Source organism: Uloborus diversus, chromosome 5, assembly GCF_026930045.1.
Source record: "Uloborus diversus isolate 005 chromosome 5, Udiv.v.3.1, whole genome shotgun sequence".
NCBI classification, from domain to species: domain Eukaryota; kingdom Metazoa; phylum Arthropoda; class Arachnida; order Araneae; family Uloboridae; genus Uloborus; species Uloborus diversus.
Genome location: NC_072735.1, coordinates 62,379,039 through 62,396,590, shown reverse-complemented (window position 1 = coordinate 62,396,590; position 17,552 = coordinate 62,379,039). Strand labels below are relative to the sequence as shown.

The 17,552-nt window shown below is 33.5% G+C and overlaps 1 protein-coding gene across 1 annotated transcript in view; it reads left to right on the top strand.

Moving 5' to 3' along the window:
• Positions 1-17,552, top strand: part of LOC129223402 (sarcosine dehydrogenase, mitochondrial-like) — a 295,818-nt gene that overhangs the window by 40,467 nt on the left and 237,799 nt on the right. The window contains exons 14-17 of the mRNA XM_054857997.1: positions 8,437-8,547; positions 14,152-14,299; positions 15,816-15,909; positions 16,819-16,981. Of these exons, the coding sequence (XP_054713972.1) occupies positions 8,437-8,547; positions 14,152-14,299; positions 15,816-15,909; positions 16,819-16,981 (516 nt within the window). The remainder of the gene's footprint in view (positions 1-8,436; positions 8,548-14,151; positions 14,300-15,815; positions 15,910-16,818; positions 16,982-17,552) is intronic.

Sequence of the window (17,552 nt, the reverse complement as noted above, 5' to 3'; positions counted from 1 at the left end):
CTATATCATATTACATGCCTGGTCAGTAAAAAAATTAATTCCTTTCCTGTTATGTCCCTTTAGAATGCTTAAACATGAACTGGAAAACATATTTCAAAAAAAACCAAGAATCCCCCTCCCCTTTTTTTTTAACCATTTAAAAGTATACAACTAAATTCAAAACAAATGATTAAAAAGCGTTTTGAACAAAATGATTAAATAATAATTGCACAGGTATCACAGTTTTTTTTTTCTTCACATTTACTTGATCAAGTTTGAGTCTGTTAAACCTTATATGAACTTTGCAAGAATTAATATCCTTGTAAATAAAAATGTTTCTCCTCTAAGGCTTATAAATTCTCCTTTGGGATTTCGAGTTCATGCGTTATGCTGCTTTGACATAAACGCAGTTTCAGGGAAGTTTGTAACTAGTAAATCCTTTTCAAACAGGAGCAAGACCTAGGCTCAGTGCCCCCCCCCCCCACCTTACCATCAAAAACTTCTTTTGATAGGGGCTAAAACCCCAACTATGAGAAATTTTGAAATTTTAATTTCAAAATATTAAATCTTTATTCACAAGGAGTGGTTTAAAATCTATTTTGGGACTTCGGCGTTCCCCTTAAATACGCCCTTGCTCCCCATTTTGGTAATAGAAAATTATTCTTCCAGATAATGTGATGAACGAGAACTTTTATTATGAGCTGTGAGAAAGAGAGGTTGTATGTATTTTTTTAGAACATCAGGACTAAAACACCATCGGTTTCATGCTCGAGTTTTGCTGATTGCATGCTCATTTGCTGTTAGATTTCATGACTAAAAATGAATTTCTATGATGCAATTATATTGGCAGGGCCACCTAGAGCCAAAGCGGTTCCCATGTCAGTTTTTCGCCCCACCCCATCCATCACGCTTACATGAAGATTATCAAAGCTTCATATTTGAACAAAAATATTTTTTCCCCCTCATATCAGATTTTGAAATTATAATGAGTGTCACTTGCTAGACCACATTTATCCGGGAAAAAGGTCCTATGTACATTGTACATTCTCAAATTTGAATAACTCAAAAAATGATATGTATTTGAATAGTAAGAACAATAGTTTTTGTTTTGCTGATCTGCCAGAGAATATTTACAGCATATACAGGGTGCGGAGAAAGTTCCCACAATTTTGTTTAAAACGCTTTTTTGGCGTTAAAATCGTATGTTGGCGAATTATTTGGCATATATTGTTTATAGGCATTAAAAGTATTTGAGGTTTAATCATTTGTTCTTTGTTAGTTCATTGAGTTAGTGAGTTATGAATTGTGAAAATGTGCGTGTTACTGTCGTTGAATTACACAAGAAGGGAATGGAAACAGCCGATATTATTCGAACGACTGGATTCAAGAGTAAAACAGTCTATGACGCTGTGAAACGCTACAAGGAGACTGGAGGGACTGCCAACACTCTACGGAGTGGTCGTTCAACTACTGCAACGAGTCCAGCGAATGTGCAGAAGATCTGCTGTCGCATCCATCGCAATCCAGAGCGCTCAATGGGAAAGATGGCCAAAGAACTGGAGATCAGCGAAAAAAGCGTCCGAACCATCGTGAAAAACAAGTTGGGTCTTCGTTCTTACAAGATCAATTGCCTCCACTTCCTCAATGACACAATGAAGCAGAAAAGATTGATAAAATCTCCACGGATGCTTTGCTTGACCGCTGGTGCTCGCCTTTTGAAGGTTCTCTTTACCGATGAGAAGATCTTCACCATCGAACCCACACATAACCGTCAAAATCATCGCCAACTGCTTAAGAAGGGTCAGAAGAAGACCACTGCTGCAAAAATCATCGGACACAGTCACTTTCCAGGCTCCGTAATGGTCTGGGCTGGCATTTGTGCCACTGGGAAGACGCCGCTTGTTTTCATTGACAGAAACGTCAAAATTAATGCCGCGAGCTATCAGCAGCGGTTTCTATGCGATGTACTAAGGCCATGGGCAACAAAACACTTTGGCCAAGATGGATTCACACTCCAACAAAAATGAGCTCCTGCGCATTCGGCCCGATCGACGATTGCCATCTGCAAAGATGTTCCCAGGTTTTGGGGGCACGGATGTTTGGCCCCCTAACTCACCGGACCTCAATCCGATGGATAGCTCGGTGTCGTCAATCTTGGAGGAAAAAATCTCGGGAAAACGATACGCCACGGTCGACATGCTCAAAACGGCTCTGAGGCGTCCTAGAATGAGATAACGGTGGATACGTGCGCGAGCATCGTCTGCAATTTTGGACTGAGGCTCCGTAAATGTATTGAAGCCCAAGGAGCAAATTTTGAACAATTGTTATATTTTTTTGTTTAATGGTATTATTATTTTTTCAATAAAGAGTTTTTATTGCTTTAACTTGTTGATTTGTTGAATTATGTGTTAGTTACAGCCTAATGAAATATCTAATAAAATTGTGGGAACTTTCTCCGCACCCTGTATCGTCGCCTCGGAGCAACAGTAAGATATCTAATCCCAAGAATAACACTAAGATATCTTACTGTTGCTCCGAGACGACGATATCATTGGCTCGAATATAAAATGACTTAAACTTTTTACTTTGAAAAATAGATAGACTGCACTTGTATGCCTTCAGTTTTATATCTCAATTCCTGCTTTTTATAAAAACGAGAAAAAAAAAAATTGCACTCAGTATACAACAGCATTTACAAAAGAAAAAACTTGTTTCGGAATTACAAGCTAAAGCGGTTTTTCAGCACAAAAAAAGTAAGTTTAATTCAATAAGAATAAAAAGTTGAACATTTTTATAATTTTACCTGAAGGTTCATGCAATGATTTACAATGATTTAAGGTTTGCCTATTATTAGTCAGTTTAAAATGTGTTTTCACGTGAAGAGGACAGTGATGAAATTTGAAAATTTCACTCCGCAAAAACAAAGAAGTAGTCACCACAGAAATAAAATATAGCTTATTGCTCTAAAAGTTCAGCTGAAAGGTAGGACTGGTACTGCTATTACTTGAGAATTTTTCGATATTTTTTGCTTCCTTCCAAGTTATCCTAATAAAATATAACAGTTACACATTTGACTTTCTTTCCCTAAAAGAAGCCTGTAGGTTTTTTTAATTATTATTATTATTTTGTGCCAGGGGCGCCAACTTGCGAAAATTATTGTGGGAGCTGGACGTCACCGGTGGTCCAGGAGGTATGTAATCCCGCGGAACCCCCCACCCCCACCCCCACCCCGCCCCTTTTTCCAAAAAAAAAGTTCAGATTTTTGAACCTTGAAAATGCCAATTTACATATTTTCTGGTGTATATGATTTATACAAACAAACATTATGTGGCATGGCGTTTTCAAAGTCAATCTAAGAATTGGTATACAAATTTTCTGGTTCAATTAGATCATGTCAATTGCTTTCAGAGAGGGACATTTTTACAGTTCTATTTTGGGAGAAGCCGTGCAGAGCCGTGGCTAGGCATTGATATAAGGTAGGGCACTTGACTCACATGGAAGGGCACTCTCAGTGGCTCCGACCTACAAACAATATTTGGAGAGGGTGGGGGCATACCACGGGTCTAACTCCGGGAAAATTTCTAAATTGGAGATGGGAATTAAAGTAAATTTTATAGTTTTTTAAGCATTTTAGCTTAATATATTATCGACATTAGAACCCCGAAAACTCTACTCTTGCTAACTCATGTTTTGGCTTTGGAAAACGAAAAAAAAAAAGAAAAAAAACACGTACGGTATTTTCGTAAAAAGTTAATTTAATCTATAGTATAATAATTTTGTTTTTACACTATTACAGAACAGTGAATCTATAAAAAGATTGAAATTATATTTAAATAAGTCTTAAACTATCATTAAAAAAATAAAGCATTAAGTATTGCTTTGATTAATAAGTGAAATAGCTAATTTAAACTTGCTTTGAATAACGCTAAGAGTTCATTAAATAAAAATAATATCCCAAAGTTAATTTGTTTAGTATCTTTACCTTCACGAATAATAAAGCTCAAAGTCTCTCTGTCTGGATATTGGGATCTCTGTGATGCGCACAGCGCCTAAACCGTTGGGCCGATTTTCATGAAATTTGACAAAAAATTTGTTTGCAACATGGGAGGGTGCACTTCGAAGCGATTTTTCGAAAATTCGATGTTGTTCTTTTTCTATTCCAATTTTAAGAACAATTTACCCAGCAAATTATCATAACGTGCAATAGAAAATTACGATATTATCATAAGGAGGAACCGTAACATAGGCGAGCAAATGGACATAGCAAATTGGCGAGAAGTTCATTATTCATTATTTGTAAATATACAGGCGAACGAAACGACCTTTTAATTAACGACAAGGGGCAAAGCCGTGCGGGTACCACTAGTAGTTAATAAAGTTGATATAGTATGCAAATAGCTGGTTTTTATAGGGTCTTATACCATAAAAATATAAAAGTATTTGAAAATACCTAATACAGTACAATAGTAATATGGTAATAAAATAGTACTAATATTTCGAAATTTTTAATCTAACGTTCTGTATGTAGTTAATTCTCTATTTTACAGATATTTTTAAAATTGCTTTAAATACCATTATTAGGACTGTCTTCAGAAAGGTGCAAATGTCGACTGCCTGACTAGATTACTGAATTTGATGTCGTTAACGACTGTTCGAATATCCAATTCATCCAAAATGTCTCGAACAGACAAGTTGATTACTCGCTTCTGCTCCATTGTTGATCGGACAGACTTTATCCACAGGTTCGCGCACTGGGACAAATTCTAAGTGCTCGCAGCACCGTAACACAATCATTATTCACACCACTCGTTTTCAGTTAACCTGTTTTTTAACGTAATAATTATTTGTTTTAACTCATTACTGAATGTATTTTACAAGGTAACTATCTTCAAACAAGGAAAATAAAATATGTTAAGACAAATTTGTGAGAATAGAAAGCATCAAATACCTAATAAATTTCCTAAATTATTGGGGGGCTCTGTCCCCCACAAATATTCCTCGGGCCCCCTCAGGCCCCATGGAGTCGGCGCCACTGTTTTGTGCTTCCTGTGTTTAATTCATTAGATTTTTCAGCACAAAAGTACTCAATTTATTTCAACTACTGGATAGTTTTGTTTATTTTTTTCTGCATCTAATTCTTTATTAGAACAAAAATTAAAAAAAATTCTAGGTATGACAGAGTTTTTAAGGTGCTATTTGACAAGTAAAATCAATTGATAAAAGCAGGGGCGCCCCAAATTTATTTTTTTAGGAGGGAGAAAATTCTTAATTTGTCGAATGGAACTCCAAATTTTGCCGAATGATAAAATACGGGCATGCACCAATGCGTACATCTAATGAAAAGAAACATTTGGGCATTTTGAAGTTACTATTTTGCAATTATGTCTCGAAATTTCCGAATCTTCAGACAAAATTTGCAGAACAAAGACAAAACTTTTTCAGACAAAATTTGTCATACCTCCCATGATCTCTCATCGGAGAACTCCAGGTTAAATAACATTCTTTTTGTATTATTTTGTTATAAGATGCATCTAAAAAACATTTAATGATGCGCTTGATATCAAAACTCTTGTTATTGAAGTTTTAAAAAAAATACATAAATAAAAAATCGCCCTTCTTTCCAGAATTTTTGCATTGAATTGCGAGTATAAATATGTGTCAAAAGTAGCGAAGCAAAGTTCAAGTTTGGGAGCTGTAATAAAATGTAAAAAATGTTTTCAATTCTAAAGTCTATTTCTAAAGCTTGGTTGGCACTAAAAAGTGCATAAAATAAAATAAGTACTTTTATGGTTTCTTGATTGCAACGCTCAAAAATTGAAGTTGATCTTATTTATGTTCATTCTGAAGGAAGCAGCTATCTCTTCTCTCAAATTTTTAATTTTATTTTACAAGTAATTGTTGCTTTAGAATTACTATAAACAATAAAGATATTCCAATCAACTGCAATTTTCGAGTGTTGCAAACTAGAAGCCATATACTTATTTTATACGTTTTAGTACTAACCAAGCTTTTAGAAATAGTCTTTGGAATTGAAAACACTTTTTACATTTAATTTTAAATATTTCACGCTTTGAAATTTATTTGAGGAATGAGTTTTTGAAATTTTTAACGTATTTACTTGTATCCTATCCTTCTTTAAAAAAATGTGTTGCACACAAAGAGAGAATAAGTTATATTTACTATTAAGCTTTTTTCATGCTATGCTCGATTGTATTGCTGATTTGCATGCTATGCTCGAACTTAAAAGCATTTTTGAACAAGTATAGCGAAAAAAAAAAGCTTTTGAAAACGCTCATAAACATGATTGCATAAGTTCAGCCTTGAAATTATTTGTTAAATTTATTAATGATTCATTTATTCATTGTTCTTTTTTGGCAAGAATTAAACAGCGGAAGTATGATATATTTATAATTACTACTGTTTTTCATTGTGTTTGCAAACAATTAAAAGCCGGAACGCAGTGTTTATGACGTAGAAAATAAACTGAAAAATAGTCTTTTAATAATAATAAAAAATAGTTCAACAAATTTGTAATTGATAGTTCAAGTTGTATAAACAGTGCCTGACCTGCTCTGCAAACGTCTTTTTAACATTTAACCATAGTGATTAAAAAGATGAAGGTTGTAAATCTTTTTTTTTTCTTTTGGACGTATCTTTAAATTGATTTAAAACTATACATGATGAGCAAAAAATATCCTGGGAATCAAATAAAAAAAGCCAAACCTCGACTTCGCAGAAAAAAGTATAAGTGGTATGAGCTAGAGAAGCTTCTCTTGAGGAATGATTCTGACATTCTGAGGTCCAGTCTGTTCACGTCACGTAAAAAAGACTTCGCCAAATTTCTCGATTCCTGAAACGGGGGTTACATTCAATGAAACAGGGTAACGATTGTCCCCTAGGCCTGGGGGGTACACAAGCTTTCGAAAGGAAGACCATATGTTGACAGCTTTATGATGTTTAATTGTAGAAAAAGGCTATTTTAGCCATGTCCGCTGTTTTGTATTGGTGTGTGGGGTGTGTACTCTCCACAGCTCTGCTCGTATCGTATATTCCTCCTTCGAGAGGGAAATTCTCAGATAAGATATAACAAGTACTGGTCAGTCTGTATGTTACGAGACGATAGGATCTCCCCACCCAATTCCTGTGTTTTTTATTACCGTTTTCTTTCTTGTCAAGAGGAATATTTTTGATTAGCACTATTATTTTCTTAGCAGTGGCAGTCCCTGCAAGGAAGAGAAAGTTTAAAATGCTCGATTGTATAAATGACTATTCATGAAAAGCGACTATAAAACTACCCTGAAGCGAAGGCCACAAACAGATGTTAAGGGGATATTGAATCAGAGATATTTTCTGATTTCCTGCACACTAAAAAGAGGTTTTAGTAGTAGTAAGCTGTGTCTACTTTGTAAAAATAAAACAAGTGGCCGTGGATAATTCTCGACCGGCCTTTTTCCATCCAGGAAGGTCCAGTAACAAAGCCACCGTGAGCTTAATCAGCCTCAGGAGGAAATGACACCACCCCCCAACCCCCCTTACTAAACCTTTACTCAAATAGCAGTGCAGCGAAGAGAATGACAGAGGATCAAAACACTCATTATAAAAATCAAAACTATACATCACACAAACACACACACACACACATGTATTGTATGTATGAAGATGTGGAAAAAGGGGATCCCAGCCACAGCCGCCGAGAATCGAGGCGGTCCCCCTCCTTTCATGAAACTTGTAAAATTTATACTGCTTGGACTCCAATCCAAGCCTCTTGTTTCCACAGGACCGACGAGAGGCCATATCAGCCCATTCATAAACTAGGGATCTGGCCCTTGAAGAGGCCTGGATCGGGATTTGAGTAGTATTAAGTTTTTTCTAGAGGGGGACCCGGTGAACAAACTGACAAGGAGGCCGCCTTGGCTCTTGGCGGCCCTGTGTTTCTGACTAGACACCATCATGCCTAAAACCTTTCCTGGACTATTGGTGTCCCTTTTGGGCCATGGCCCGAAAATTTTGCTCCTGCTGCCCTGATCTCTTTTCTGCGGCCCTCGGGCGAACCGGCCCTTCTGGCATTTGCCCAAATGCCCGCATAGCCAGTCCGCCCCTGTGTATGAACACGATTAAAAAATACTGGACAAGCATCATGTTTCAAGAAAAACTCTTTAATATGAAACACATACACATATACCTATTACATTGAAGAACTTTTGAATTGAAGGACCTGTACTGTGTCAATTTAAACTGTACAGTAAATGTGTCACTAAGAAAATATTTTTTTCCCAAATATATAACTTTTTTCAGTCAAATTTTGAAGTCTTGTAGCCAGTTCTGATTACTAGATAGACATGAAAATAACTTATTGACTTATTTAAAACCTCCACACATCTTGATTTCTCTGTCTGTAACATTGATTATGATCTGATTCTAATGTTATGTATTTCTAATCACACTAACTATTGCTAGGTTCTACAACGTATACATGCATGTTAAACAAGCGTGGGGGAGTTGAAGCTGATCTTACAGTGAGCTCTATTTTACCTGGTGAAAATTCTGCTTGTGATCCATTTTTTGAAGGTAAATAAAACCAATAAATGTAAATGTAGTTTGTAAATTATCAATGTGTGAAAGACCACCTGTTAAAGAAACATTCATTTAGCCTTCATTAAAATTTTCTGTACAGTGATAAACTGTACAGATTCTGTACAGTACCAAATTTATGCTATCATAAACTAAGATAATCAATATACAGCCAAACCTTGATGTGAGGTCACCCCCATATAAGGTCACTTTTCTAAAGTCCTGGCTTATCAAATAGGAGTTCTATGTTATCTTTTATCGGATATATGGTCATGTCTTTAATATTGTAATTGCTTATACCGTCGCTTTTGTCTTACTTTCTTCTGGGTTCAGTATCACACTGATTCATTGCTAAGAATTTCCCATAGTACACAATTCTCTTATCAGCAAAATGTCATTTCTCTTACTAAAATGACAGAAAGTTCAGAGTGTGCAGTAGAAAGTGAAGTTAATGACAGTGATACTAAAAATGTGATGAGATGACACTAGCAGATGCACACTGAGTATCAAATGTGAGACAATGTTTTAAGAATCATGAGAGATCTGAAGAAAATTTACAGAAACTACAAAACATAGTACAAAAAAATGAAAACTAATCGTGACAGTCCTTTGTGGATTATTTTAACTAAGATACAGAGCATATTTGTACACATTTTTATTTCAAATAAAAAAAAATAATAAAAATAACTCTATAATTTCTTCTTGATCTCATTAAATTTATATCCATGAAATTCGATTTAAAATTATAGCGTAGGCAATATTTTAGAATGTACTAAATTGTACCAAAAACTGCTCAATTATTTACAAGTTTATTAATTATCAAATGTGTATTAATCAGTTATAAGATCACCCCGCATTATAAGATTAGCTTCGTGAAGTTCCACAGGGTGACCATATATTGAGGTCCAACTGTATCACGGTGCTCTACAATGTTAGGAAGGATATTCTACATTGTAAGTATCATCATGCTTCATTATTGCATAACAAATAGTTTGCTGCATCATGCATAATCACATCCTTATATCACTATTACTGGAGAATATAACATATTAGTCTCTACTAACTATTGCTACATGAATTTATTTCTTTTTAAAAGAATTAATTATTTCTGATAGTGATTGTGCACATTTGTATTCTTGGGAAAGCTGCATAAAAATCTTTTAAACTTTGCTGAAATTTGTCGATTAAAATGGTTTTTATCCTTCAGAAAACATATCTTGAACTTAGATTTAAAATTTTCTATTATATTTTATTTTAAATAATGCAGTGCTTATGGTTACAGTGAGCAACTTTCAAAATTTTCGAATGGCAACTCCCATTTTTTCCTCCCCTAAATTGATCAATGTATCAAAAAACCACTATTGGCATTTGGATCAATAGATATAATGAAAATTGCTGACATAAAGCATTTTCAAAGACAAACATTTTAAAAGACAAAGGACAACACAAGAGGAGCTTTAACTAACTCTACATAATACACTGGATTAGACTGCAGTAGAAGTACCTATCACAGAACATCACATACAAAGCATTACTTGTGGAAAAAGTTTTTAAAAGCAGCATGGAAAGCATGTTACTTTAGTCTGGTTTTCTGGATTTTTTAGTGAGTTAGTTGTCAAGCCAATTGTTCTATCATTATTTGTGGTTTTTCAACACACTGATCAATAAGGAAAGAGTAGGTGTTGTCATTCACAGGGTTCGTACGGGTCATGGAAATCCTGGAAAGTCATGGAAAAAAATAACAGAATTTCAGACCTGGAAAAGTCATGGAAAATTGAAATTTTCATTGAAAGTCATGGAAATTTATTCCAAGTCATGAAAAAATGTCCTGGACAAAGAGAATAAGGAACAATAGCTAAAGGAGCATTAAAAATCTTGAGTGATTCAACAGTATAGCACATAAAAACTATTAAAAGTGGAAAACGATCCAAAAATCAAATCTGAATTTTGAAATCTCATTGCATCCACTTCTGTCGCAGCCGCTTATTTTGAATTTTCTGTTATTTTCAATTTTTCATATGTTTCATATCCTGTAGTAGCAAAATTTCACGTTCTTAGTTTTGCCACGCCCACTCAAAAAAAAAAAAGAAATTCAATTGCATGCGAGTTCGATTCCATCACTCGTAAGGACTTTATTATTAAATTTATCAGAGTTTATCTTAATTTGTTGAATGTTTTAGGAAATAAAGATCTTAAGTCAGGCGATAGAATACCGAAAAAGAGGAATTCTAATGCTCTAAAACAGTAGTGCCCAACATACGGCACGCAAAACTAATCCATGCGACCCACTGCTATGGTCAATGTCGGGAATTAAACGTGTTCTGGAATTTCTGAACCTATTAATTTATATGCATTTGAAAATATGCAAATTTGTAAACAAAACATATATACTTTTGAATCAGAAGATTGATTCATTACTGAATGGTTTTTTCAAAAAAGATCTGGTTTAGAAACATAAAGAACTAAACTATGTGGCTTTACTTTAAAGAACCAAAATACTGTCAAGTTACGTGGATGATTAAAGGCATTGTTGGCTGTTGGGACACTAAAAGGTAACTTTTGAAGCAAATTTATTGAAACTTAGTGATGACTCATTCAACCTTTGTCCCACTCAATTTTATTCTGCCTGTTTTTAAAAAAAATCAGACATTTAAGCATCGTCATATTTGCTTCACTGCATTTTTGCTTTACTTAAATTTATATGATGAAGACAAATAAGAATTGTGTTTAGTTTTTTAAGTGTGCACTTATATTTTTTCAATTACGAGTAAGTGCTTCAATGATGCTGTGGCATTCAATAGACGTTTTGCTAATGCTCTTTTCCAGATATTACCAAGTTGAGATTAAACAGTGCTATTCTCTTTGTATAACGTGGTCATGAAAATTTTCATTGAAGTCATGAAAAAATCTTGGAAAAGTCATGGAATTTTTTCAATCCAAATAGAGTATGAACCCTGCATTCAAAATTTTTGAAATTTGTTCATTGTAACTGTAATTAAAAAATCATCAAAATCTTCCGAGCATGCTTTCAAATTGCCATACTTGAAATTTTGACTTAATTGTGTCAGCGGACAATTCGCTAGGACTTGCGCTTTAAAAAGTAGGAAACACTGGACTGAAGTAACATGCTTTCCACACTGCTTATGAAAAGTTTTTCTACAAGTACAGTTGAACTCATTCATATCAATCATGAATATACCATGATATTCTCTCGTTAAAAAAGGAATGGCTTGTAAAAAACAGACTTGCTTAAATATTAGAAATGTTCATACATATTCTTTTTTTTTTTTTCAAGTCCTATACAAACCCAAGGAAGTTTGCATACTTGAACTGTCACTCTTATCTTTCATTATTTTATTTAGTTGCTCCAGCTTGAATTTCAGCTGCAATATTCTCTGGAGTAGTGCACTCCATAAAACAGGAGGGGGGGGGGGGAAGGACCGTCAACACTTTCCCGCCGGATTTCTGACTTATCAGATCAACTTGACTTTAGAGGTGAACGCAACAGAAATTCGATAAATCACGAAAACATTTCCTGCAATTACTGGGGTTTGCTCGTTAAAAACCAAGTAGTGCCCCATGTACTTAACATTGTACCAACCAAGTACGTCTGGTTTCCTCATTAAATCCGGGTTCTTGTTAAATTGGAGATTGTTACAAGCGAGTTCCACTGTAGTGCTTTATATGTGACGTTCTGTGATTGATGTGTCTATCACCGTTTAATCCTGTGAATTGAGGCAGTGAAAATCAAAGGGATATAAGTAGGCTTTTTAAAGTTTTGAGTAAAACAGTGTTTGAAGTTCAGCTCTTAGGTAGGCTTTCATTAAAACATTTTTCTAAAGAATGCTGTGTTTCAGCATTTACCAGGGCTACTACAGTGCAGAACCTTTTATCCGGGAACCAAAAGACCGGGAACTAGAAAACCGGCAAACTTTTGCCAATTTTCCCCGCCATTTTTTTAAAATATGCATTTTTGGCAATTTTGAAAAACTAAGCTTTTTTTTTTTTTTTTTTTTGAAATTCCTAAAAGAAAATGAGCAGTTTCTTAATAAATACCATCTTACTCATCTATAACTCGGGGAAATGTTTACAAAAAATGAACTTCAAAGGGTTGTCTTTAACGCAGGGAAAAATTCCGGAATATTTTCTTGAACTACAATTACACTTTTGTAAGTCTGAAATTTTTGTGTTTTATTCCAACTGAAAGCTAAAGAAATGAATATTGTCACATTAAAATGCAATTAATTAAACCGTTTAGTGGAAGTGACGTCGTAAAAGCGTGTGTAACTCCGCCATTCTCGAGTTATCCAGATAGTTGATGGTGGAATCTAGAAATTGTTAAACGCAAGACTGTAATAAGGCTGCAGGAACTCATAAATTAAATTTCAATGGTATTAACTTAATGGCAAAAGCAATAGTTTATCAATAATCGCTAACACCAAACCTTTACAAAAAAGTGAAAAAAAAAAAAAAAAACGCGTTCATGAAAAATTCTCTCATACACTATAGTAGCAGAATCGCTCATTTACGTTCAAAAACTTGTTTCTTGCCCTTCTCTTTATTCTCTTTCATTTTAAAACATCGAAAATTGGTGTTTTTCTTTCTTTTTCAAAATGAATATGAGGGTCTCAGGTCTTATTAAATAACTTAAGGTTTTTGGTGTTTAAATTATTCTCTCACTAGTAGTTTTTAATGTTTCGATATTGATAAGCATTTCTGAACTGTTTTCTACTTGTTTTAATACATATTACTACTTTATTATAGTAATTTGAGTTTTATAACCAATGGGCCAAAAGCTATTTTAACGATCCAGAAAACCGGGAAATTCAGATATCCGGGATAGCTATGGTCCCGAACTTCCCGGATAATTGGTTCTCTACTGTAGTACTATCTCTTGCTCTAAAACAGAGGGAGGGGTCCCTATTTTTTGTACTTTGGCACTAACATCGCTTGCTTATCAATGCCTAAATTATGCTTCATATACAGGGGCAGTTACTTTTAGACCACTGGGTATATATATTTGAATGGGTTGTTTCCTTCAGTCAAAGCTACTACTTTTAGTCACTGAAATTGATAGAATAAGCAAAGAAAATAACATGAAAAGACATGAACAGAAAAACTTTCATTTTCCCAACCCTTAGTTTTTAATTAGTTTTTTTTAATGTCTGATTTTGAAAATGAGGGGTGGTCTTCATGACGTCACAAATGATGTACTTTGGTGCATTCCACTGGCGCGCTGAATGTTTACGCTTGCTGTCTGCTGCATTTCCAGGTTATGATAATCAAGAAGCGAATTAAACATTGCATTCTATGCTTGCTATCAACAATATCGTTGGCAACACATGTGAATAAAGAAGCAAATTAAATATTATGCTCTGCGATTGGCATTTCATCATTTGGGATGTCATCGGCAGAAGCGTAAACATTGAAAGTGCACCAATTAAAGTTTTTTTTTTAATATTAAACTTAGCCAAATTATTTTAAAAATGGTCAAATACTATGTTTTTAAGCATGCTCCTTCAGAAAAAAATACTTTTAAAATTTTGGAAACGACCCCATTGGTTTACTATTTTTATTTAAGACTATGACTTAAATTTTCAGGTAATGGATTTTATCTTGCTGCTGGTGGTGGTGCTGCCCAACAGAACCTTTCTCACCTTCGTAAAGTTATTCAAGATGAATCTTTTAATGTATCGATTTCTGATAAAACTGAAAATTTAGGTTTGCTAAGTATTCAAGGACCTAAAAGGTGAGCTCCAGTGCATCAATTACATAATTCTTTTTATTGCTTTCTTGAATACTGAATCTTTGAATCAAATTTATTTTTTAAATAGTTTTTTCCTTTTATTGTTTTAAAATTTTAAAATATATATATATATAATGATATTAACAATAATGTAATAAATATTGACTACGAAAAATGGCAAAATACTAAACAGAAATGAGTTGAAACATCAAATTTTTAATGTTTGTTTGCCGCTGTTAGCTATATAAATTCTTGAAATATATTTGAATGAGAGAAACTTAATTTAGACAAGCTTTGAGTAGTGAAATCCACCTTTGTCTTGAGTACAGGTTTCATTAAAAATTCATCATGTTAAGCATGCATATAATTTCATTGAAAATGTTATCTTATTGGCAATGAAATTATTTGCTAATATGTTTAAATTATGTCTAAATCAATTAGTTAGACAAAATTTAAACTGACTTGTGCTTTGTAGTGAACGAAGGTAGTGAATTATTTTCAGTCTCTTATTTGATCCCCCCCCCCCCCCCCCCTCCAACGTATACAGTGAAATCCTGTTCAACAAATACCAATACAGCGAAATTTTCGTTTAAAAAAAATGAATTTTCAGTTTCAAAGTAATTACTGTTACTGTACTTCAATTCCAATACAACAAAGTTCCCATTACAGCCAACAAAATTTGTGGTCCCTTAAAGTTTGTTTTAAGGGGATTTCACTGTATATGTAAACATGGCAGTAATGTAACGTAAAACTAAATTGTAGGGCTTTGTGACTCAAATTCTGATTTTAAAAAATAAAAGCTACAAACCATATATTTTTTCTGGTTTCAGTAAATTGCTAAAGAAAACATAAAATAAGAAATAAAACAAAACCCACAGCATGATTTCAGTTAAATTCAAAAAGTTTAAATCCAGGTAAAATAATTGCCTCAATGATTCATTGCCAGAATTTTTTTATTAAATATCAGTTCCTGGATATGCATATTTTTTCTCTACTTACCATTTTTCACGTTTAAGTAGAATTGCTTTCAATTGGATGGTTTATTTTGAAAAAGGTAATTAGCCTTTAAAGCAAAAAACTGACAAATGAAAGTTTGGAAAACATTAATTGGTCTTATGTTGTACTTTTTATTTTAGTGGGTAATTGCAATCATAGTGTACTTAATTGAAATAAATTTTGATTGATTATGCCATACAAAATAATAAATTAAAAACTGAGAACTGTTCAGTTTTCAAAAGGGAGGGATGAGATCAAAAATATAGATGTTTCCTTTTCAGATAATTGACACAATTCAATATTTTTTGTTTTATATTCTTAAAAGTATATTTCGTAATTCAGTATAGCTTTTAAAACCAAAAACCTTATTTTCATTGATGTTGTCATCATTATTTTTTGTTTATTTATTTGCTATCTTTCTCTCTCTCTCTCTCTCTCTCTCATTTTACGTTCACGAGCAGTGGTTGCTTCCTAAGAGCATTTCATATTCAATTGTTTTATAAATGTTTTCAATTTTTTGCAGTCGAAATGTATTGCAATCACTAACTGATACGGATCTTAGTGATGAAAATTTCCCCTTTTCCACAAACAAGATTATTAGTTTTGCTGGTCATAAAGTAAGTGTTTGCAGAGTTCATTAAAATTATGTGGCTAATGGGGTGGTTTCCTTCAGTCAAAAGCACTTCTTTTTGTCATTGAAATGGATGGAATGAGCAAAAAAAATATAACATGGACTCTGAAAATACTTTCATTTTCCCAACAGTTTTTTTTAAATTAATTTTTTTAAATGTCCTATTTTTCAAACAAGGCGTGGTCTTGATGACATCACAAATGATGCATTTTGCCGCATCTTTCTACTATGTTTCCATGTTATGATAATCAAGCAGCGAATTAAAATTGCACTCTGCACTTGCTATCAACCATATCTTTGCCAATACACGTGAGTAAAGATCAAATTGAATATTTTCTCTGTGAACGGTAACACAGAATGGCATTTCATCATTTGTGATGTCATAGGCAAGAAATGTAAACAATGAAAGCGCTCCAATTTAGGTAATTTTTTAAAAATATTAAACGTAAGCAAATTTATTAAAAAATGGTCAGATCCAGGGGCGTAGCTAAGGGGGGGGTTTTGGGGACAAACCCCCCCCCCCCCCCGAAAAGTTAGTCTCAAAAAAAAAGAGAAAAAGAAGAGAGAAGAGAAGGAAAAAAAAAGAATAGGAAAAAATTCCAAACGATTATATATATATATATATATATATATATATATATATATATATATATATATATATATATATATATATATATATATATATATATATATATATATATATATATATATAAAAGAAGTAACCCCCCCCCCCCCGAAAGTCGGGTCTAGCTACGCCACTGGTCAGATCCTATATTTTTAAGCATGCTCTTTCAGAAAAAAATACTTTTAAAATTTTGGAAACCACCCCATTTGTAAAAAGCAATGTAACTTGTAGTAAAAAAATTCAAATAGAACATTAAAAAATTATTTTTAGGTTTTAGCCATTAGGTTGTCATTTGTTGGTGAATTAGGATGGGAACTTCATATTCCATATGAAAGTTGTTTACCTGTTTATAATGCTTTAATGGATAAAGGGAAAGAATATGGTCTTATAAATGCTGGCTACAGAGCGATTGATTCATTGAGTATAGAAAAAGGTATGTTTATTAATTAAATTCATAAGTGTATTTAACTTTGAGAATTAATTTTATCATTATATGTGCTTCTGTGTGTGTACAAACTTCTTTAAAGCTGGTTAAAAAGTTGTATTCAGTGGTATATTAACTCATAAGGAAAATAAGCGTATGGTTAGGTCACCAAAGAAATGAGGAGCATCTAAAAATTATAACAATACCCATTTTAATGAGCAAAAAAATTAGTAATTATTTTTCAAATGTAAGTTAAAATGAATGAACAATGTTTACATAAACATGACATCCGCTTACCTGGAAAGTCAGGAAAAATCATTTAAAGTTGGATTTCAACCGTGATCGAAAATGGTTATGGAAAATCACAATTTTCAGCAAAAAATACTCAAAAAGCATGGAAACTAATAAGTTGTCATGTATTTTAGGTGGTAGAACATACAAATTTATCAAATTCAACAAAGTAGCTGCAAAATTTATGCATCTTAGCCATTTCTTACACTTTTACACGTCAGTCTCGATTTTCTACCTTTTGAGAAATACAGCTACATCCACTTTTATTATAAAACTTGCTGGCCTCTCG